This window comes from Sphaerulina musiva (genome assembly GCF_000320565.1).
Source record: "Sphaerulina musiva SO2202 unplaced genomic scaffold SEPMUscaffold_11, whole genome shotgun sequence".
Taxonomy (NCBI): Eukaryota; Fungi; Ascomycota; class Dothideomycetes; order Mycosphaerellales; family Mycosphaerellaceae; genus Sphaerulina; species Sphaerulina musiva.
In genome coordinates, this window is record NW_016017393.1 from 846,787 (window position 1) to 867,553 (window position 20,767).

At 51.5% G+C, this 20,767-nt stretch overlaps 8 protein-coding genes across 8 annotated transcripts; 3 read left to right on the top strand and 5 right to left on the bottom strand.

Moving 5' to 3' along the window:
* Positions 1-53: 53 nt before the first annotated feature.
* SEPMUDRAFT_151835 (SMAD/FHA domain-containing protein) lies at positions 54-1,454 on the bottom strand. Its single transcript, XM_016907073.1, has one exon. The coding sequence runs from the start codon at positions 1,231-1,233 to the stop codon at positions 211-213; it is 1,023 nt and encodes a 340-aa protein (XP_016757061.1). The 5' UTR covers positions 1,234-1,454; the 3' UTR covers positions 54-210.
* A 615-nt stretch (positions 1,455-2,069) lies between these two features.
* Positions 2,070-2,350, top strand: SEPMUDRAFT_120836 (uncharacterized protein; the record flags this gene model as incomplete). The annotated part of the gene is made up of 2 exons (XM_016901639.1): positions 2,070-2,188; positions 2,263-2,350. 2 exons carry the CDS (start codon positions 2,070-2,072, stop codon positions 2,348-2,350), a joined length of 207 nt encoding a protein of 68 aa, XP_016757062.1.
* Positions 2,351-4,509: 2,159 nt separating this feature from the next.
* On the top strand, positions 4,510-7,433 carry SEPMUDRAFT_151836 (uncharacterized protein). Its single transcript, XM_016907074.1, has one exon. It carries the CDS (start codon positions 4,740-4,742, stop codon positions 7,323-7,325), a length of 2,586 nt encoding a protein of 861 aa, XP_016757063.1. The 5' UTR covers positions 4,510-4,739; the 3' UTR covers positions 7,326-7,433.
* A 619-nt stretch (positions 7,434-8,052) lies between these two features.
* SEPMUDRAFT_111426 (uncharacterized protein) lies at positions 8,053-9,051 on the top strand (the record flags this gene model as incomplete). The annotated part of the gene is made up of 3 exons (XM_016900915.1): positions 8,053-8,153; positions 8,369-8,836; positions 8,937-9,051. 3 exons carry the CDS (start codon positions 8,053-8,055, stop codon positions 9,049-9,051), a joined length of 684 nt encoding a protein of 227 aa, XP_016757064.1.
* A 266-nt stretch (positions 9,052-9,317) lies between these two features.
* SEPMUDRAFT_52665 (tannase and feruloyl esterase) lies at positions 9,318-11,165 on the bottom strand (the record flags this gene model as incomplete). The annotated part of the gene is made up of 4 exons (XM_016909239.1): positions 9,318-10,408; positions 10,470-10,731; positions 10,824-10,915; positions 11,096-11,165. 4 exons carry the CDS (start codon positions 11,163-11,165, stop codon positions 9,318-9,320), a joined length of 1,515 nt encoding a protein of 504 aa, XP_016757065.1.
* A 1,161-nt stretch (positions 11,166-12,326) lies between these two features.
* SEPMUDRAFT_128518 (alpha/beta-hydrolase) lies at positions 12,327-14,109 on the bottom strand. Its single transcript, XM_016902218.1, has 2 exons — positions 12,801-14,109; positions 12,327-12,639 (listed from the first exon to the last, which is right to left on the bottom strand). Exon 1 carries the CDS (start codon positions 13,949-13,951, stop codon positions 12,833-12,835), a length of 1,119 nt encoding a protein of 372 aa, XP_016757066.1. The 5' UTR covers positions 13,952-14,109; the 3' UTR covers positions 12,327-12,639; positions 12,801-12,832.
* A 1,595-nt stretch (positions 14,110-15,704) lies between these two features.
* On the bottom strand, positions 15,705-17,802 carry SEPMUDRAFT_93259 (alpha/beta-hydrolase). Its single transcript, XM_016910607.1, has 2 exons — positions 17,022-17,802; positions 15,705-16,946 (listed from the first exon to the last, which is right to left on the bottom strand). Exons 1-2 carry the CDS (start codon positions 17,789-17,791, stop codon positions 16,016-16,018), a joined length of 1,701 nt encoding a protein of 566 aa, XP_016757067.1. The 5' UTR covers positions 17,792-17,802; the 3' UTR covers positions 15,705-16,015.
* Positions 17,803-18,310: 508 nt separating this feature from the next.
* Positions 18,311-20,261, bottom strand: SEPMUDRAFT_73276 (Peptidase_C14-domain-containing protein). Its single transcript, XM_016910020.1, has 5 exons — positions 19,620-20,261; positions 19,109-19,563; positions 18,745-19,062; positions 18,516-18,685; positions 18,311-18,462 (listed from the first exon to the last, which is right to left on the bottom strand). Exons 1-5 carry the CDS (start codon positions 19,857-19,859, stop codon positions 18,437-18,439), a joined length of 1,209 nt encoding a protein of 402 aa, XP_016757068.1. The 5' UTR covers positions 19,860-20,261; the 3' UTR covers positions 18,311-18,436.
* Between the last annotated feature and the right edge of the window lie 506 nt (positions 20,262-20,767).

Here is a 20,767-nt window from a genome sequence, read left to right on the forward strand (position 1 = left end):
AGAGAGAGAGAGAGAGAGAGAGAGAGAGAGAGAGGTGACGCATCGTGATTCTAAACAAACAGGATTGCCGGAAGTACTCTGTACTTTGTGCGAAGAATGGAAACATAGATGTGTGATGTGACACTGCCTGGCTCCGGTCATGTCTCCGCAAGTACCGACATGAATCGGTCATCGAAGAAGATGTGGCGAACCACGTTCGATGCCATGATTTCACTTCTCAGCAGTGGGCAGCATCATCACATATTCTCTTTCGCTATCCCCAAACGACACCACATCCTGGTCCAGGAGCTCCATATATCGACTCGCCTCCACCTTCTTTCCATTCAATTTCGTGCCATTCGCGCTGTCGAGATCAATCAGGTACGGCTTGACTTTGCTCAACTTGTCCCCAAACTCGTTCGTGCTCGTTCGGTGTCGGAACTGGATCACCGCATGTTGCTTCGATATACTGGGATGCTCTAAGAACAGATCCGTGATCTTCTGATCTCTACCAACCAGCCAAACACTCCTCGAATGGAGCTGGATGGTGTCGAGCAAATCTTGTTTCTTGAACACATACATTCGCCACTGCTCTTTGGCTGGGGGCTTGCGGGCTTCGGGTGGCTCATGATACTTCAAGACTGTGGTAGTGCCTGCGACAGTATTTGCTTCTTTGGCGAGGAGACCGGTGGGCTTGAAGTTGGGCTTTTGCTTCTCCACGGCCTTCTCGCCAGGCGGCAAGTCCACGCCTTTGTAGGAAGCCTCCTGAGATGGAAGTGGCGCGCGTGATCTCTTCACTGGCTGAGGTGAAGCCGAGCGCGACTTCCTCCTCCTCTTCGCGGTGGGAGATCTCGATCTTTTGCGTTGATGTGTGCGGCCGTCGTTCCGTCGGCTGCTTGACGGTGAGCGTGAACGTGAACGTGAACGTGCTCGATACTTGTGCCTCTGTCTTGCAGTTCGGTAGTCATCGCTGGAGTAATCCTTGGACCGATCTCTTCGCTCTCGTCTGGAGTCTTCGCGACGCTTCTTCTCGCGATTACCGGCATCCTCCCGCCTGCGAGATCGCGAGAAGTCTAGATCTGAATCTTCGTCCTCGGAGCGTGAATGTCTCCTTCGTCGTCTTGGGGCATCTCGCTCATCCTCGGAGGACAACGACCTGTCTCGCCGCTTCCGATAGGAGGCTTCCTTTCCATGCACTGACCGCGATGCTTCTCTCTCAGTATCCCGAGGCCTGCTTCGCATTTCCGAGTCCATTGTTACGTGATGAATTTACTTTGTCCTTTGTATCAAGACGCAGTGCACCACACCCGACGTATTCATCCACCATGTCGCACGAGCATAGCAGTAGGATGGCCGAAAGTCGTGAAGCCTCAGGCTAGGTACGCCGGGTACGGTACGGCGGCGGGGAAGTTCGTATCAGAGGGCATACCAAGCAGAACTGTTGACATTTGCCTTTTCACTTGACCGATATCAGGACTCAGCGAGCGTCCAAGAGGTGAGTGTGCCTGACCTGGCAATAAACAATCTCTGGGCGGCGTTATTTTCGCGGCATTGCTTCCAAACACTATGTTGCCACCACTTCTTTTGCTTGCCATAATATGTGGACAACGACAACACCTCCTGTCCCAGGTCTCATTATGATACCTACATGTACCTGTACTGCCGAAACTCACTACATTAGCCATTCGTCGCGAATACGTAGTGTCATAGCATCAGAGGGCAGACTCGGCCTATTATTGAATTAACTCAGCATGTGAGCAGCTACAGCGGTAGTAGGTATATTTCACAATGGGCTGTCTTCTCCCGTCGTCCCGTTCGCACGACTATTCCCAAGACCGTTGTCCCTCCTCTGCTTCCATTATTTTCACCTGGCTGCATCACGACGAGGTGAGAACAGGTAAGCTGCCATTTATTCGTGAAATATATGGTGGCAGTGGTTGCTGGGAGCTGACCAGGTGCCGAGCTACCTAACCTCTCCCTTTCAGCTTTTTCCGGTACAAAGCTGAACAATAATGCCTATAGCGAGAAGCTCATGTGGCACGATGCAGCAGTCTAGTCTACCACTGGGGACCTGTAGCCTTATAGCAGCCATGTTCATATACTCTGAAGTCGCCGCAGTTGCCTCAATCTATGAAAAATACAAGAAAGCTGCCAACCTGCATGCGGGGATCGAGCTTCTCGAAAACAGCACTGGTCCAAAAGCTCTCAAGTGTCGCATTGGTATGGCTAGGAGCATCGGATACCTGTAATTAGGTATTGATGGACCACGGTCACTGAATTCAGGACCAGATCCAAGGTCGATGTGCATGTAGAAGAAGGCATGGCTGAACCCCCGGAGCAAGAACTCCAAGAAACGCACTGGCTGAGTTAAGGTAGGTGCATAAGGTATACATACATGTACCCTATCGCTGCTACTCTAGGTACCTTACCCTCCCGTCTGTCTGTCGCCACTGCTCTTCCAACAGTGCAACTGCCCGTTGATCAGGGCTAAGGGATCTCCCGTCCTGCTCAGAGGAGGCTGCTTCCCATCGACCAGGCTTTTATCGTACGATGCAAGTCCCTCCTGCTACAACATGACCGTCGCTGCCTCACAAAACTGGCAAGAACTGTTGCTCTTCCTCCTCTTCCTCCAGCGGAATGTTGACGCGTCTGTGCGTCCGTGAGAGTACTTCTACTCTTCCTCTCTGCTCTCTTGATTCTTCTTCTTCTTTTCCTTCTCATCATCATCTTCCCACATTTTCAGCTTTGCATACACCAACGAGCCAGCCCACCAATATTCCAACATCCATACACCAGAAACAGCATCAATCTCACCATGCACGCTCTCAGCACTCTCGCCTTGAAGGCTGCCACCTTTGCTGGCGAGTCTTCTTCGTCTATGCCCAGATCTCCACAGTGTGCTGATGCATTTAGACAGTTGTCGTGCTGGCTGCAAGCGATGAACAAGAATGTGCTGCTTACTGCAGCAATAAAGAGACTGGTTACGATTCGGAAGATGCGAGATGGTATATCTGCCTGTACCAATGCCTGAGTGGTCAGTATCCCGATGTCTCTTTTGTTGCCTGCTGCTCACCGTCATCTAGGTGAGAACGGCAACTTTGGCCCCCCAATCTCCAACGGGACCAAGGTGGTCATGGCCCGCGGAGCCAGCTACGTGGCCTCGACCCCGGCTGCCAGCTACGCGCCCATGGCGCCCTTCACCGTCACCTCTACTGTCACCACGACCGAAACCGAGCTTGTCACCGAGTGTAGCTCGGCACCATTCGAACCCATCATGAGCACGCCAGACTCATTCGTCGTCCCATATCCCTCTACCAGCGAGGGCTCTATGACCCAGCCTCAGCCAGTCTACTCGTCGATGCCTTCCAAGAGCACGCCGGCCTCGGACGTTGTCCCAAGTACCAGCAAGTCTAAGCCAGTGTACCAGGCTACCACTTTTGAGAGCGCTCCACCTTCGGATGTCATGTCGACCAGGAGCGGGTCCACTACGCCTCACGCAGTGTATCCCACTGGCCACTACTCGGCATCAAGCACAGCCGAGGACTCTTCTATCGAGAGCGCGTACACTGCGTCGTACTCCAATCCTGCTGCCTCTTCGGTCAACAGCCGGTACACTCCGTCATGGTCCAAGCCAGCCGCCTTTTTCACCGAGAGCGCGTACACTCCATCGTACTCCGAACCTGATGCCTCTTCCACCGAGGGCGTATACACTCCATCGTACTCCGAGCCTGATGCCTCTTCCACAGAGGGCGTGTACACTTCGTCGTACTCCGAGCCTTATGCCTCTTCCACCGAGGGCGCATACACTCCGTCATACTCCGAGCCCGATGCCTCTTCTACCGAGGGCGCGTACACTCCGTCGTATTCCAAGCCAGCCGCCAATACGACTCCATTCAGGCCTTATGATGTCCCAACACCATCTGAGCCGGCCACATACCTAGGGGACGCGTCTGATCACTCTATCGGCGCTGGAGCTATTATGCTGGCGGCCATTGCCGCGATGTTGTGAGCGACCTTACAGCAGTTGTCTTTTTACACTATGATAGTTTCGGGATGAATGGAATGCGTTGATTTGACTCATGTATCCTTGCCACTTTCTTTCTTTCGTAGATGATACTCGCCCTGTGCCTACATGTAGTTTAGCAGCCTCAGTCGGCTTCATATGAGCCCGAGCGGACTTGACGTGCTTTTACATGTGTTCATATGGCTGCCTCGGCCTCACCCATCTTGGGCAACGTGAAATGTCTCTCTGCACCTGCACTATTAGATGGACGTAGTGTCCTGGGACCAAGACTTGTGTGAGCCGGGGTGGATATGGGAGGTAGTCGCAGTCTGGTGAAGTCGTCAAATGGTGGGAGGATAGGGAGAGGGACAATAGTGGCGTTCCTGCACTGACCACGTCGGCAAACAAAGCAGCCAGCTCAAGCTGCCACCTCCCAGCTGCCAGCTTTCCTTTGACGGACATGATGACTGACCAACACATTATCCCGCTCGACTGCACTGCTTGATCCACTACCTACCCCCCCTCAGGGCTGACCTCTTCGCTGATGGTCACGATCATGGAAAATTCGGCTATCCTTTTGCTATAGTGACACTCCGACACGTGCTCAATAGTTCTAGGTGGTAGCGAGACGAACACAGCCTGCACCGACGAACAGACAAACGAACAGACGCGAGTCAGACCACTTCACCCACGAACGACCGAGCGACCGAAGGACGCACAGTTGTCACGTACAGCACACTGCCGCACTCATCTCACCATGCGTCTTGCCTACTACGCTGGCGCCAGCACACTCGCTGCTGGCGCCTGCCTGCTCAAGGCCTTCTCGCAGCGACCCAACTTCTACTCGGCCACCGTCTACCTCTCGCAGTCCAACGCCTGCCTGCTGATCCTCACCAACTTGCTGCTCCTCTGCAGCATGACCTTGCTGTATCTCCTTCAGCGCCTCCTCTATGGACCTTTGCGACCCATCGAAATCGAGCAACTCAGCGAGAAGGCCTGGTATGCCGTCCTCGACACCCTGCTCGCCATGCCGAGCTTCCGGGAAGACGTGGGCGCCAAACTGTTGGGCATGTTTGTGCTACTGCTAGCTGGAAAGGTGTGGGGCTGGATTGGAGAGGGCAGAGTGGATGTGCTGGAGCAGGGACAGATGACGGGCAACGGAGCCAACCAGAAGCTCTTTCACGCAAGGTTGGCGACGAGTCTGCTTGTGTCTGTGGCATTTGCCGTGAGCATGTTCGTGTACTGCGTGGACATTGTCATTGAGAATCCCCGGCCGGGCATGATGGTGATCTTCACCTTCGAGTTTGCCATCTTGTGCGTCTTTAGCACTTTCACGCTCATAAGATATGGACTGGCAGTGTGGGACATTCGAGTCGTGAAGCAGCAGACTGCTGCAGCGATTGAGCAGAGAAAAGATGAAATCCAGGCGGAGCGGGAGGCTGCGATTTCCCTCGCACGACAAGAGGAAAGAGAGGTGCCGACTTTTGACGAGCCAATTGAGGTGGCCGAGGAGGAGGTCGATGTGCCTGGTTGGGAAGACAAGAGAAGGGCATTGTTTGTGGTCGAAGTTGTGACGGACTTCATCAAGTTGCTGATATACATCTTCTTCTTCACCGTCAGCGTTACGTTCAACGGGCTGCCGATGCACATTATGAGGGATGTGTACATGACTTTTGCCAGCTTCAGCAAAAGGGTCAGCGACTACATGGCGTACAGGAAAGCGACGAGCGACATGAACACGAGATACCCGGACGCTACGACCGAAGAAATCAGAGGCGATTCATGTATCGTCTGCAGAGAAGAGATGCTTGCTTGGGCGGATGGTGAACCACAAGCCGCTGCACAACCAGCGGCTGATGGACAACCCGCTCCGGCGCCAGCCCCTGCTCTTCCAGCTTCAAGGAGACGAGACGAGGGACTGCGGGCCAAGAAACTTCCATGTGGACATATCCTGCATCTGCGCTGTTTGAAGGCCTGGCTAGAGAGGCAGCAGGTGTGTCCAACATGTCGGAGACCGGTAGTCACAGAGACGGCAGCAAATGGATCGGCTGCAGCTGGAGGCAACGCCGCTGCTCCTGGTCAAAACGGCCCACCTGGGCAAGCGCAACCACCTCGGCCGCGAGGTCGGGTTTTTGGATTTGGTCCATTCCGGATCGGATTGGTAAACGCTCCCAGAGGTCAGCTGCAGAATGTGCTCAACCAGATCAGAAACGGTGATGCACGGGGTGCTCAGCAAGCAATCGATGCAGTAGGCAACGCGGCGGCCGGAGGTGCTGCTCAGCAACCGAACGCCGCAGGCTCAACACGTATACGCGGCACCATACGATCGAGTGTACCGACTGAATCGTACCTCCTTCAGCTCGAGCGGAGAATCATGCACGACGCTCATAATCTGGGAATCGACCACCAACAACTGGCCACTTTGAGGATGATGGAGGCTGAATTCACAAGACTGCAAGCCCAGCGTTTGCGACAACAAGTTGTTACCAACCAGAGATATCCCATGCCTGGTTTTGCGCCTCAGCATCAGCAACCGCCTTCCCTGTCGCAGGCTCACCAGCAGCTACATGGGGATCGCAATCAACAGATGGGCAGTGGACATGAGCATCTGCCGCCAGGAATGGTTCTGCCGGAAGGATGGACAGTCATGCCATTAGAGCCTGTGGGGGGACAAGTTCAACATGGAGTGAGATTGCCGGGTCCGGCACCGGATTCAATTGTACAAGTGAGCCCTGAAGGTCAGGAGCCTGTAGCGGGTGGAGTTGGTACCAGCGTGACAGATGCCGCAGCGTCCAATGCCACAAGTGTCTCGCAGAGGCCCAGCGAAGATTCGAGGGGGCCGACGGACGACAATGGATCGCCCCTCTTTATACCGACGGCCACACAGCCAAGCTCCGAGCGGACCGCTTTCCCAGAGGGACTCCTCGAGGCTGGACCCAGCATGAACCATTCCGAACAGCTGGGAAGCTCAGCTTCTCAGCAGACCATTGCTGCGGCGCTGCGTGATGCAGAGGCGCGAGGCGAGGCTGCTGGGCAAAGGTTGGCGGAAGCTTTGGGTGGCTCAGACGAGGCAGATTTGAGCACGCAGACGAGGGAAGCGACAGCGTGCCCAGATGTTGCAACGCAATCGCAGACCAAATCGCCATGGACTCAGGCTGGCTGGGGATTCGAGTCAAATGCACAGAATACCTCGCAGCCTACGGAAGAGACGGACTCTCTGGCTAATGGTCGCTCTATCGTTCCCGAAGGTCGTCCTTCCGAGACCTCACAAGCTGGCAGCTCGAGTGGTAAAGGAAAGGGCAAAGCTGTCGAGGTGGAAGATGTAGCGGACCCAGACGCTTGATTGTGGAAATCAAGCATGTATAGTTACTTGGAACTCACTACTGTATAGAAGCATTGGAGCGCACAGGCGTTACGGCATGGGAGGAATGAAGAGATACCAGCAAGCATGCATGTACGAATGAAGACCCGTCCTCTTTCTGAATTAGCCATGTTCGCGGTATAGTCGGCGGCACTGGAGGTGTCGTTCATGATGATATTGGCGTCGATGCAGCTTGAGACAGTAGCTCCTAGTTGAATGCCCTGTGGACCTGTTCTACGCATGCGATCGACATCGTGCATGTAGACAGATCTAGGTCCTCGCGAGAAGACATGCTTATGTAACCCACCCTTGGTGAAGGATCAAAACGCTTGGCTTGATTTTGACTTTCATCTAAAAAGTAATTTATAAAGCGAACTTTCGTTCATCACACTCCGTCATACATGCTGCATTGCCTCACTTTTTGGCTTCTGCATGCTGTGGAGAGCGGGGTCGAGCTGCAAAGCGGTTATTTTATTAGAGAAAAAACAAAAGTATTACCTCCTAGGAGGTACCGAGTCACTGACGGAATATGTGTGTGATAGGAGGTAGGAGGTAGGAGGTATATATATATAAGGCTGGTGATGGGCGCGGGTCTACGTGGGAGATGTAGCAGGTTTGTTTGCGTCTTTTTGATCTCGTACTATCTTATTCACAGTTTGTAATATATCAATTAAGAAGAAGGAGAAGAAGAGACTACTTTACACTCAAGATGTCGAATAATCGAAAAGATTTCCCGAGCGCCGACGAGGTCAAGGCAAAGTCGAAGCAAGGCAAGGATACTCTCGTGGCCAAACTACGAGAAGATGGCGTGTAAGTGAGGACAACGCAAGCAAGAAATATGAACAACTTTCTATTCAAAAGGAGGAGCAAAAGAGAAGAAGTGAGAAAGAGACAGATTGAAAAGAAAAGAAGAAACAAGAAATATCCATCCATTCATCCATCCATCCCCCTCCCCCAAAAGAAGACAAACAAACCCTCTCAAAAAAAAAAACCAACCTCTCACATCTCTTCTCTCTCTCCCACAGTGAAAACCCCTCCGGCCTCCTCCTCACCGGCTTCAGCGCCCTCTTCCTCGCCGCCATCCCTCTAACCTCCTACATCACCCAACCCAACAGCATCTTCGAAAAATCCCTCAACGGCCTCACTTCCACCCTCACCCACCTCATCCCTTCCTCTTCTCCCACCTCCAGCAGCACCAACAAAATCGCCACCCTAGCAACCCTCTACCTCACAGTAACCTACGCTCTTTCCGGCGCCGCCAGCGCCGCAGGCATCAATTCCGCATACGCAGAAGGTCGAGATAATAATTATCCTCGCAAACAGGTGGTGGGTCTGAAGGAGGGTTTGCCATTGAGATTGTATTCGGCGCATTATCATTTGATGGAAATGTTTCCTGGTTGGGCGGTTGTGGCTGCTTTGGCGCAGGGGATTGCGCCCCATGATCAGGGAGTGGTGAATTTGTTGGGGTTGCATGTTGTTGCGAAGTGTTTTGTGTGAGTGTCGTCTTTTTTTTTCTTTTTGGAGGGGGGAGGGGGGATGGGGGATTGGATATGGATATTGAAAGGCTGACCGTTTTGTGTGATGATGATTTAGGCATTATCCGGCTTATATTCTCAATTGGGGAAATCTAAGGTCGTTGGCTCATGTGGTTGCTACTGCGAGTGTGCTCAATGTCGCTCTGCGACTTGCGAAGAGGCCGTTGATGTAAAACGTCGGCGGGCTGAGGAAGAAGGAGGAGGAGGAGGAGGATGTCAAGATGAAAATTGTAAGAGACAGGCTGGCAGGTTTGTTTTTGGTACATGTATATATGTTTTTTATGATGCGTATCGCAAAGTTCGGATGAGGTTTCCAGATACAGTCTGCACATACCTACCATCCATCCCATAGCAGTATGACATCGGGCTTCCTCCACAGATTGCGTCCTCATACCATTCCCACCATATTCAAACTTCACATAAACAAGCTCTCCACCACCTACAATTCATCCTTCGCCGCCTTGCCCTCCTCCTTCTTCTTCACCTTGCTCAAATCAAAACCATCTCTACACTCAAAACTCGACAAACTCGCCTCATCCCCTCCCTTGTACGAAGCAACCTGTGGCCACGGACACAAAATCCTCGCAAACGGCCTAATTTTCGTCCGATCCGTTCCGGGCCACGGGATATTTCTCCCCACCAACTCCTCCACCGGCTCATCGTGCTCGACCCATCGGACCAAATCCTGGAAACCCGTCGTGGGATAAGCTCCGGGGCCTCCAAAGCAATGCGCGACACCCGGAGCTTCGAAGTGGCGGAAAAAATCTTTGACATTGGGGCCGACGAGGGCTGCGACGCGGTCGTGATAGGAAGAGGTACCATTGGGAGAAATTACTTGGTCGTGCAAGCCGTGCCACGAGAGGAGTTTTCCTCCGGATTTTTGAAAGCGGCGAAGATCCGGGTCGGCGGTGTTGATGGCGGAGGTGTATTCTTGATAACTCGTGATGAGGAGGTTGTGGAATTGTTCTTCGTCAATGGTGCTGAGGTCGTATGCGGGATCTTTGAGAAGCCAGTTGCGGATCCAGTCGGCGGCAACGGGGAAGGGTCGTGGTTTGCACTCGGTGGAATCTTCGTTGCATGTGGTTGATGCTAATCCGCCGAAGTTGGGATCGAGTCCGGGGAGAGAGGCGTCGGGTGTTAGGCCGAACCAGATGGATTTGCCGGTATCAGGATCTTTGGGACCAGACCAGGTGGCAGAGGCGATTTTGGCGGCTTCTGTGGTGATTTTGCGGGTGGAGCCTGCGCAATCATATTCTTGTCCGACGATGGTTTGGGGATCGAATTTGCATTGGCCTGGTGCAGAGATGATGCCGTCTTTGACGCCGTCGAGTTCGTCGCATGCTTCCACTGCTGCGGCGGTGATGGCGTTGAGCTCGCAGGCCGCTGGGTAGTAGTTGAGAGCCTTCATTACGATCTGTGGGTAGAACTCTGCTACGATAAAAGTCACCCAGTTCATTGCTGGTGCCACAGCGTAGATGCCTTGGTATAGCGTTGGGTAGCGTTGAGCCAGGACCATGCCTTGACGACCACCTAGAGAAGTAGGAGTATCAGTATCCCTTGATCGAGAACATTGGAAAATCGAGTAACTTACCAGTACTGCATCCACTCCAGTACGAATACTTGATCTTCTTGCCATAATAACTCTCCGTGACATGCTTGGCAATCAGAGTGAGCTCCTCGAGAGAACGATGACCCAACATGCTGAGCAAATGATAGTTCACATTGTGTGGACTCTTGGTCGCCCACGAAGACGAGTCCAGTGCGTTCTCATACCAGCTGTGCCCGGCATCACCGTTTGCTGCGGCGTAGCCCATGGATAAAGCTGGTGCTAGTGCACCATCGGTACCTGCAGCCTGTGGGAAATTTGTGATGAGTTCAAGATCTTTTTTTTTTCTCTTTATGAAGGAAACAAGCAGAGGGAAATAAGGAGAAGAAGAAAACTCACGTAACCACCTCCTCCTTGACCGAAAAAATTCCCATTCCATTCTTTCTCTTCGAGTGGCAGCCAGACATTGACACGAACGGAATCGTCATGACCTTTTTTACAAAAGTCAGTAATTTCATATCATTTCGAGATGAAACACATTGCTTCATCCTCTCTCTCTCTCTCTCTCTCTCTCTCTCTCTCTCCACATAAAAGGAAAATAAGAAAAACAAGAAAAACAAGAAAAAAAAACAAGAAAGAAGAAGAAAAAACAAAAAAAAAGTCCAACTAACCAGGATGCGTATAAATCACCGTAACATTACAAAAACTCAACGGTCCCGTCTGCTGCACCACCAACGGCATAGCTCTCGGAACAGGAGAAGGTTCTTCCATCCAATCTTTCAGCGGATTCGCCAGCACTTCTTGAACTTGCACCCCACGGAGAGTCGGGACGTGGGATGCTGCATCGTGCAGAGCTGCGGCGGAGCAGGAGAGAGGTTCTGCTGCTGCTGAAGATGCGAGTGTGAGTGCGAGGAGGGATGAGGAGATGAAGGAGGAGAAGGAGGTGGTGGTGAGGGGGGACATCCTCGCGGGTAGGTTTGGGGTTTGCTCTTCTTGTTGGGGGGCACTGTGGATGTATATGTGAATTAGGCGAAGAGGAGAAGGGGAAGAAGGGGAAGAAGAAGAAGGAGAAGAAGGAGGAGATGTCGATGTAGAAAAGCACAGTAAAAAGATTCAGCTGGTCGAAAAGTCGAGAAGCAAACCCAGAAGTATGATTAAGCTGGTCTTGCATTTGCCAGTAGGTAAGGTACCTCCTAGCTAATAAAGAGGTAGTAATACATGTACCTAATCTATGTACCTCCCTACCTCCTAGCAAGATGGACTAGCCTACCTTTTACTAGAGCCAGGCCCAGCTCCCAGAATCCCTCCCCAAGTACACAAAAATGGTGTGTTCCAATGGAGATAGGAAATAGAGGGAGAGAGGGAGAGAGGGAGAGATAGAGAGCGGGCCGGGGAGAAAAAAAGAGGATACTTGTTGTGTCTCACTTTTTTTGTTTGGGGGGGACAGTGAGCCCACTTTCTGATATGACTAGTTTTGTACTACGGTAAGTTATTAGTCTGGTGGTAGGCAGTTTTCTTCATCTTCTCCCGATGCATTCATTCATGCTGTTCAAGGTTCAAAGTCTGTCGGGGGGGAACAAGTGACGAACAAGTGCGGAGACTCACATTTCAGGTAAAATGTAGCTCTCGCATGTCCATGTCCATGTTCATGTCCATGTAGGAGGTAGGAGGGAGGTAGATATCATCGACTTCTGACTGGTTGTTCACTTGTGTGTGGGGAAAAGAGAAAAAAAAAAGCTTCGGCGTCGGAACAGATTCGGATCGATCTAGCCCCAGTCGACTCCACAATTCGGAAGTCCGACCCGATTTCTATCGTTTTTCTTCTCTCCGTCTACTCTCCACCCCACCACCCCCTCATTATTATAATGATATTATAAATACGCTACGCGAGGTACAATCAAACGTTGTTGCACTCGGCTTCGAGAGCGGCAACATCAATAGACTGCGCCGCAACGTCCGCACCAAATTCTCGCACGTCAGAACTGCCGAGCGTCTGATATGCGTGCCAGTCCTGAGCAGCGAGGCCATTGACCGGGTCACTGGCAAACGCTACCCAGGCCTCCTGCATAGCATAACTGGTGCCGTACTCCAAATCAGTACTGAGCCCTCGGAAGTTGGGATGTGTGCCGAATAGCATGGGCAGTTCCGCAGAGTGATATGCCCCCATCCACGGCCGAGGGGAGACGTTGGTGAAGTTGCCAGCGTACTGGTAGCGGTACGTTAAGAGGCCCATCTGTTGCCGATTCTTGATCGACTCCGTTGCGGGACATGCAAAGGCTGACAGCGTCGCCTGATGCGCCGCGGCGGGATCAGGTCCGTCTGCGTTGTATGCTGCGAGAGCGGTTCCTTCATCAGTGTTGACTCCCACAATGGCAGGCTGCAAGACTCTGGGTTAGCATCGCTTCATCTCAATACAAGGTTGGTGATGGATGGGGAAGTGTGCTTACAATCGAGGCCTGCTTGCCCGCCAATGCTCTGTCCGTGTAGTTGGAGAAGACCACTTTCTCGTCGGGAGTGGGCACGAATGATATTCCTGGCGAACCCGAGTAGTGGCCCACAAAGTCCGATATGGTCTGGAAGTCGATCGTACGCATGCAAGCCAACTGCTGTTCGGGCTGGTCCGCCAGATCGGGACAACCAACCTGGCTGGCGACATAGCTGAAATTGGATCCGCCACTGTCTGTCACCGATATTCCCTCCAGCAAACCAGCCACACCAGAGTCCATAATGGCACCGGCCACAATCGGGTCATCGGGGTATGCGTAGCCGTACATGTCGACACTTGCTGCGCCTGCCGACTGCCCCCACAGCGTGATTCGATTGGGATCTCCTTGAAACTGGGCAATATTCGCCTTGACCCATTCGACCGCGAGCCGTTGGTCCAGTAGTCCAACATTTTGATCTTCGAGCCCTTGTGCCGAAGGGAAACCAAAAATGTTGACGCGGTAGTTCAGCGAAACAACAATGTGATTGGGACTCCTATTGATCCACTGCGTCGGAATCTGGTACGGCACATCTATTCCACCCCCGGCAAACGCACCGCCATAGATGTACACGAGCACAGGAAGTCCCGCATCCAATTGTCCCTTCGTCGTCGCAGTCTCCACATTCTGTTGTGTCGGCGTCCACACACTGAGAAAGAGACAATCCTCCGAAATCGCTCCCGTCTGATTCAGACCTTGCAGATTGAACTCCAAAACATCCCAATGGTAGACCGAAGCTCCCGTACTATACGTCTGCGGACAACTCGGCGGCAACTCGGTCGCAGTGATTTGCTCCTCCTCTTGCGAAAGGGCCTCTGGTGCAGCCCATCTCAAATCCCCCACGGGAGGCTTCGCAAAGGGAATCCCCAAAAACTGTCGTACGTTGGGCAATTCGGGATCAAAAGTGCCCTGGACCACTCCCGAAGTCGTCGACACGATCAATTCATCGTCTCGAGGCGCGGCATGTTGTGCACTGCCGAAAGGAAGAGTCGTCAGCAGCTGCAGCAACAGGAGGACACACCGACCTGCTCCAAGAAGTCGCATGATTTAGTCTTTATAGGAGAGGTAGAAGGGAACGAAAGACCTGGATCCCGCAAGAAGAGCAGTTTCGAAAAAAAAAGTGTACCTCGTCTTCCCCTTTTTTTTTCACTCAAAGTAACGACTAGGTAGAGGTACATACATACCCAGGAAGTCTACTCAACTATATTACATCTATAGGGTAAACTCGAAAATCCTTCCCATTATGCATGCCAACAATGCCATGCCGCCAGCCTCCAGGCGAACTAATAATAATAATCTAAAACCTCCCTTCCCCGCCCCCTCTTCCCCTCCTCTCGCTCGCTCGCTCGGGGCATTGGCGTTTTTGTTTCATGCATGTGACATCCTTGGTTAGGTACTAGGTAGGAACGGAAAAAATGGGTTTCATCTCAATCAAAGCCTCCTCTTCTCGAGTCTTCTTCTCTTCCTCGGCAGGATACTGTAGATGTATGTACATTTGTACATTTATACAGAATATTCAGATTTGTTTCGGTTCGGGGTAGGAATTTTACCGGGACTGGGAAGAATATCATTTGGCATTCAGGCACAACTCAAGTGCAATATAAGATATATACATACATACTTTTGGGTTGGATTGGATTTTGAAATAGCCAATAGTTACTACTTTTTTTTTGCTTTTGCTCTTGAGGTGTCTATCGTTTCTCTTGTAGCCTGTAATAGACCTCCTCCTTCCTTATCATTAGGTACCGTATTAGTTTATTAGTTTGAACAAAAAGATTCAAAAGTTGTCGCTTACGGTAGTGTTATGTCATACCTACCTTAGTAAGGCAGAAGTAGTAAGTCCTGTTCCCCGCATATATATATATATATATATACACACACATATATATACTCTCTTTCCTACCGGGCCGTGCTTTGAATTTTTCTTTTTATCCGCTGCCCTAGGGTTACGGGTACTTGTATTCTACCGCGTAATTTGAGAAACAGGATACAGATAAAGTATATATACCAAAAAAGGACGTTGCATTCTATGTTTGTATACCTGATTTTAAAATTAAAGCTACCTGACCTACGGAATTCTAGTGTCTCTCTCCCCTTCGACGAGATCCACTCGTAGTTGTGAGTTCTAGGCCTACCTACTCTATTGGATGTACTCTATGTACCTGGAAAGAACGTTTCTAGCAAGGACGGGGGTGGTTGGATTGGAATTTTATATAAAAACATAGAAAAAGTACCTGCAGGCTTCAATTCATTACTCTTGTTACCGCTCTCGAACAGGACAACTCACTTTATACTGTCTATACTATCTACGATCTCGTCTTACCCTTGACTCTAGCATCTCGCCGAGGAATCGCAACAACAAGAAGGACGACGACAAAAGTCCTATCATTCTACCTTTTCAAACCTATACTCCTTATCTATAGCTATCCTCTTCAACGTATAGCCTGACCCTTAACATCCTCCACCCCCCTCTTAGCCTAACCCTTTTTACCGAGTAAAATCTTCTTCTTGTCGACTTGTCTTCAACAAGGTTTGGTTTGCTTTCGATAGGAACTTTTTTTGTTTGGGAGGTAGGTAGTAGCAGTGCTGAAGAGGTAGGCGGATGCTAGCGGAAGAGTGGGTTGACGGAACTTTTTTGTTTTTGCTGCCTTTTTTTTTTCTTTTTCTTTTCTTTTTTTGTTTGTTTGTGAGGAATGTTAAAAGCAAGTGGATTGGTATAAGTCTGTTGATGCAAAGACTTGAAGGTGTCAATCAAGTTCAGTTTTTGTTGTTGTTGTTTGTTTGTTTGTTTGTTTGTGTACCGGTTAGTACCTGTACCTAGGAGGTAGGAGGTAGTACCTCCTTACTCTCATCCTACGTCAGAGCGACATGAAGGCGTAGAGGTAATTTCCTCTTCTGGAGCACACTACATATCAAATCCTCCGATACGAGGAACAAGAATAGCCTCGACAAGGCAAGGCAAAGAAACGTGGTTCTCACGCGGAAAGGAAAAGCTTTTTGTCACCGCATACCATCATCCATCTTCCCTCTCTCTAGCCCACCATCACCACCACCAACAACAGTATCCACACATACTCAAGTAAATATTGAACACCAAATCCCCCCTACCTAATAATACAACGCCTTCTGCCACCAATCACACCTCTCGACAGCCCTCTCATCCTCCTCAACCTGCACAATACTCGTAGCATTCAACACCTGCACCGTGGCATTCTCACCATACATGGGAAAAAACGGCGTACCGACTTCACTGGGAAATCCAAATTCCGCAAAATGCGTAATATATTCCTGCAGAGCAATAGCAATGTCAGGGTTCTTCACCGTGTTGCTCGCGGCCCCATCGTTGTAGAACGTATATGGCGTGTCGGTCGAGTGGATGGCGGGCGGGACGTCGAAGAGGTAGGCATATGTGTGCTTTTGAAAGGCTTTGTTGAGGTAAAAGGTGTTGCAGACGAATGCGGCATCGGCGATGGTTTGCGAGGCACGAGCGAGCTGGTCGGGAAATGCGGTGCTGGGGTACAAGGTGTTTACGATGTAGTTCTTGTACGAGGGGAAACTGGAGACGGTGGGGAGGAGGCTGTCAATGTACATTTCGTAGTCGGTGCCGTTGGAAATGTAAGGGGATGTGAATAACAGTCCTTCGCGGGAGTTGTGGCCAACGAGAATTTTGATGTCCTTGGTGAATTGGCCCTTCGCGAGAAGTTGACCGGGGAGTTGAGGGACGAAAACTCCATCTACTGCTGGTCCGTACGTGAATTGACCATAGCTGGAGACGCCCACCTGCTTGATATTTGCAGCCTGCAGAGTCTCGTAGGGCAGTTTCCGCGCTTCGGCGATCGAGGAAGCGCCAGCCAGTCCTAGGAAGTCGTTGTATGTGCTTTCTTGGACGATAGTCGACACGATGGGGTACCAGCCTGGAGACTGTATGACTGCTTGTTGGAAAGGCGGAGGCTTCGCGCCGCCAAACGCCGTAATGTGATGCATGATGGAGGCACCTCCTGCGGACTGGCCAAACACGGTCACACGAGATGGATCACCACTGCATACCAATGCGTCAGCTGTAGCTCTTCCTGCTTCGTTAAAACAAGCAAAAGACTCTTCCATTCCGACTAACCCGAACTTGTGAATATGAGTCTGGACCCATTCGAGCGCTAGCTGCTGGTCGTGCAGTCCCACATTTGCAGTGCCGTCCTCTTGAAGAGTCGGACCTGCCAGCCATCCAAAAGCTCCCAGTCGATAGTTCAGTGCCACATAGATGATGCCATTATTGTTGTTGTTTTGACTTCTGGCGAGGAGACCTGCAGGGTTCCCATATTCTTGCTTCGATCCTACAATGTAACCGCCTCCATAGAGCCACACAAGAACGGGCGCACCTGGGAAGCTAGAATTACTAGCTTGATCGAAAATGTCCTTTGGTATTTGAACGTCGAGGAAGAGGCAGTCCTCAGTCGTTCGGGGATCCTCTGTTGGAAGGCTGCTGTTACTGCTGTTGGTGGCAAAGTCCGCCAATGTAAAGTTTCTCTTTCCTGCCAGATATTGAGTTGCGAAGGGTTGTGCTGATCCAAACCAGGCTGGGTTTGCTTGTGGGCAAATCCGGTCTACCTCGCCGGTCTCAACGATTGTTCGATTCGTCTTGGGAGGCAAAGGGGCCCGGAACCGGAGCTCACCAATCGGAGGCTGAGCATATCTCACATTGTTAAAGCTGTAATACTTGCCGGTGTCATTGAAGACTGTAGCTCTTTGCACGACGTAGCCCAGGTCGACAGTCGGCAGGAGGGTCGACGTCGTGTCTCGGACAACCGGATCGCTTGCAGACCTGGCATGAACATGTCCGGTCAGTATTAGTGGCGCGCTTAGCACCGAGATTCTGATCAAGGACAGCATCGACGTTCTTGGCAGCTGAGGATGAAAAGGTGCAGTCAGAACCAGGCAGCGAAATCAAGACATGTAGTACTTCTCGTATAGTAGTGAGATCAGGCAAGACTTTTCCCGATCGTGTCCATGGTGGACGATGCCGGCGATCACTCCACTGTGTAGCAGTTGTTTGGCATATGCAATGGGCGGAATCCGGGAGGTGCGTGCCGTCCCTTTCGGACACCGGCTGCAGGCAGTCAGTAGGTAAACATGCACCTGAATACCTGTCCGTGACCCAGTACCACGTTACTCGAGTGCACTGATCGAGTGCGCTGACCCATTGCTGCTCTGACGAACCAAATGCTTCTTGCCAAGCCACAATAGCCAGGAGACTGCAGAGCCAAATGATATGTATGACGCGCTTTCGCGATGCTTGCAGACTATAAGCAGTACTCAGGCGAGTGAGCATGTTTTGTACCATCGATACAGCGACAAAGATCAGATGCTGTAGTCTCACATGTGTTATCATCCGTAGGCACGTAGATCGATGTAATCTTGGATTTGATATCAGGTATGCGGTATCTTAACAAAATGATCTCTTTTCCTAGCCAAGTGTCGTGTTTGTCATGCCTCGCCCTGTTCGTCATCGTGCTCGTGATCGGCAGTGGTGTGTCGCTACATGACATACAGCAGATTGGTATCTAAGTTACAGGTTAGCATTGTTCAGCTGCCGAAGCGATAATAGTGAACAGACCAAGAGGATGACTGCAGCTGAGTTGCGGCTTTTGCGAATACTTGGCCTCGAGCTCATCACGAATACTATTGAGCAGCTGGACGTAGCTCTGCTGGGGGTTCTTCTTGAGGGCCGTAACGAACGCCCACGACATGGCTCCTGTAGCTTGGCCCGCGATGTTTGCGTCTTGCCTGTCATCATTACATGCATTAGCCAGGTATGGTATCCGGACGTGGATGTGTCAACGTACGATGTCTGGCTGTCCTTGCTTCCACTCCACATGATCACGTCTGCTGGACTAGTCTTGGTGCGAAGATTCTTTTCTCTTGTGTCTCCGCCAGTAGTAGCTTTCTTAAAAAGCCCTGTCGCTGTGGACAGCATACCGCCAATGTCGCCTTTTGCATATGATCCCACAATGCCCAACAGGCCTTGTCCCGCTTCTTTGGCCAAGTTGGGCTCTTTGAGTACACCTTGCGTCGAGTAGATGTAGGGAAGGTCGAGCGCAGAGCCCGAGTGGCACGAGTCGAAAATGGCAGTCAATCGCACACCCGGTTGAAGCGGTGTTACCCTGCTATCGTCAGCGGTTTTCTCTCCATACAGCACTAGGAACTCACATTATACGATGCATCTCGTCGTCGACAATGTGGCCTGCTTGTCGGAAGTCTACTGGATATATCACCTCGTCGTATCCATCTTCTTCATCGCCATCCAAGTCCTTAGTTTGGCCTCCGTGGCCGGAATAGTGGAAGAACAACGAGTCATTCGGCCTGGCGTCCTTAACGAGCCAATGCATTGCTCGCAGGATATTCTGTTTCGTAGGCTGACTCATAGGGTTCTGTTGGTCGTCCGTCAAGATCACCATGTCCTCTCTCTTATAACCAAAGTAGCTGTTCAGATATCCCGACATGTTCTTAACATCATTGATACATCCTCGTAGCTGTCCGCGCTGTCCAAAGTAGTTGATGCCCACGAGCAATGCTTTGCGTCGTCCCGTGCAGTTGGAGTACTGAAAGGTCATGTTTCCCGGTGCACCGTGTCCGAATTGCTGTTGCTGCTGTGGAGGCGGTGGCTGGGCCAGTCAGCATCGATACCTCTCGTTTGCTCTGCCGTTGCTCGACGACTTACAGGTCTGCCATAGTTTCCTGGCGGCGGCTGGCCATACTGAGCGGGAGGAGGGCCTTGCTGGAAGTTTTGTGGTGGGGGCGGGCCTTGCTGATAGCCATACTGAGGTGGTTGAGGGGAATACTGCTGCTGCGGTGGATATTGTTGCGGCGGAGGGTAGCCATTGTTACCATAGCCGCCGCCATATTGCGGCGGCGGAGGTCCTTGCTGGTTGTGGTAGCCTTGGCCGGGGAAGAACGACATGACGAGTGAGGTATAGGTAGGTGAAGGTAAGGTAGGATATGCGCTCTCAATTGGGCGCCTACAGTGTGATGTAGACTACCTTATTAATAGGCAAAATAAGGAAGAGAATGTCCTGCCTAGGCTGTCCCCAGGTTTGCAAGACTAGGTAGGTTGGCTCTAATTTCCGTGTAGGTAGGGAGTTCTATGCCGCGCAGCTGCTGCGATCTGCTGACGAGGCCGTGGTTGTGGCGGAGTTTCAGGTATTCTATGTCACGAGTCCTGGGGAGGCAGTATACCACTCCCGTCTTTTCCAGTGCGGATGGCTGGCGTGGTACGCCTGCTGAGCCGAGCTGAGCGTGTTTCACCGCGTGGCAGTCAATGACAGCTTGCGGCGGGGGCGGGAGCGGCGACGACGGCGGTGGCGGCGGTGGTGGTGGTGGTGGTGGTAGTGGCGGTGGCTGTAGATGGTGGTGGCTCTGGATATCGCAGGCTGTGGCTCAATGTCCCTCAGGATATTGTTGTGGATAAACGGGTATTGGTACGGGTAGTTGAAGAGGAGGGGTGAAGAATGACGCAAGGCCTTAGTTCTATTTTATTCTAGCTCTCGAACTACCCTACATGTACCCTGCAAAGAAGTTTCATGTTGTTGCCCCTTAGTATGTAATGATAAGGTACTGTAGGAAGTAGATATATGCTGCTATACCACCTCCCTCTGGACCTTCATCTTTCCTCTCTTGGCATCTGGCCCGTCAGGATTGCACGGCATGGCACGGCACGGCATGGGAGATGGCTACATACGTCTCTCCCTCACGCATGATGCACGTGTGCATGCACTAGTCCTACAGGAGGCAAGGGGAAGCACATTTATGTACATGCACATCATATACATGTAAGGTAGGCAAAGAAGGGTGAGCGGCATCTCAATCATA

Coding starts and splice junctions, on each gene's coding strand:
- SEPMUDRAFT_73276 (XM_016910020.1), bottom strand. CDS start 19,859: ATGTCGTTCTTCCCCGGCCAAGGCTACCACAACCAGCAAGGACCTCCG. Junction 19,063..19,108: donor GACGAGATGCATCGTATAAT/GTGAGTTCCTAG, acceptor TGACGATAGCAG/GGTAACACCGCTTCAACCGG. Junction 18,463..18,515: donor CAGCTGCAGTCATCCTCTTG/GTCTGTTCACTA, acceptor CCTGTAACTTAG/ATACCAATCTGCTGTATGTC.
- SEPMUDRAFT_151836 (XM_016907074.1), top strand. CDS start 4,740: ATGCGTCTTGCCTACTACGCTGGCGCCAGCACACTCGCTGCTGGCGCC.
- SEPMUDRAFT_93259 (XM_016910607.1), bottom strand. CDS start 17,791: ATGCTGTCCTTGATCAGAATCTCGGTGCTAAGCGCGCCACTAATACTG. Junction 16,947..17,021: donor ACTCATATTCACAAGTTCGG/GTTAGTCGGAAT, acceptor ATTGGTATGCAG/TGGTGATCCATCTCGTGTGA.
- SEPMUDRAFT_151835 (XM_016907073.1), bottom strand. CDS start 1,233: ATGGACTCGGAAATGCGAAGCAGGCCTCGGGATACTGAGAGAGAAGCA.
- SEPMUDRAFT_128518 (XM_016902218.1), bottom strand. CDS start 13,951: ATGCGACTTCTTGGAGCAGGTCGGTGTGTCCTCCTGTTGCTGCAGCTG.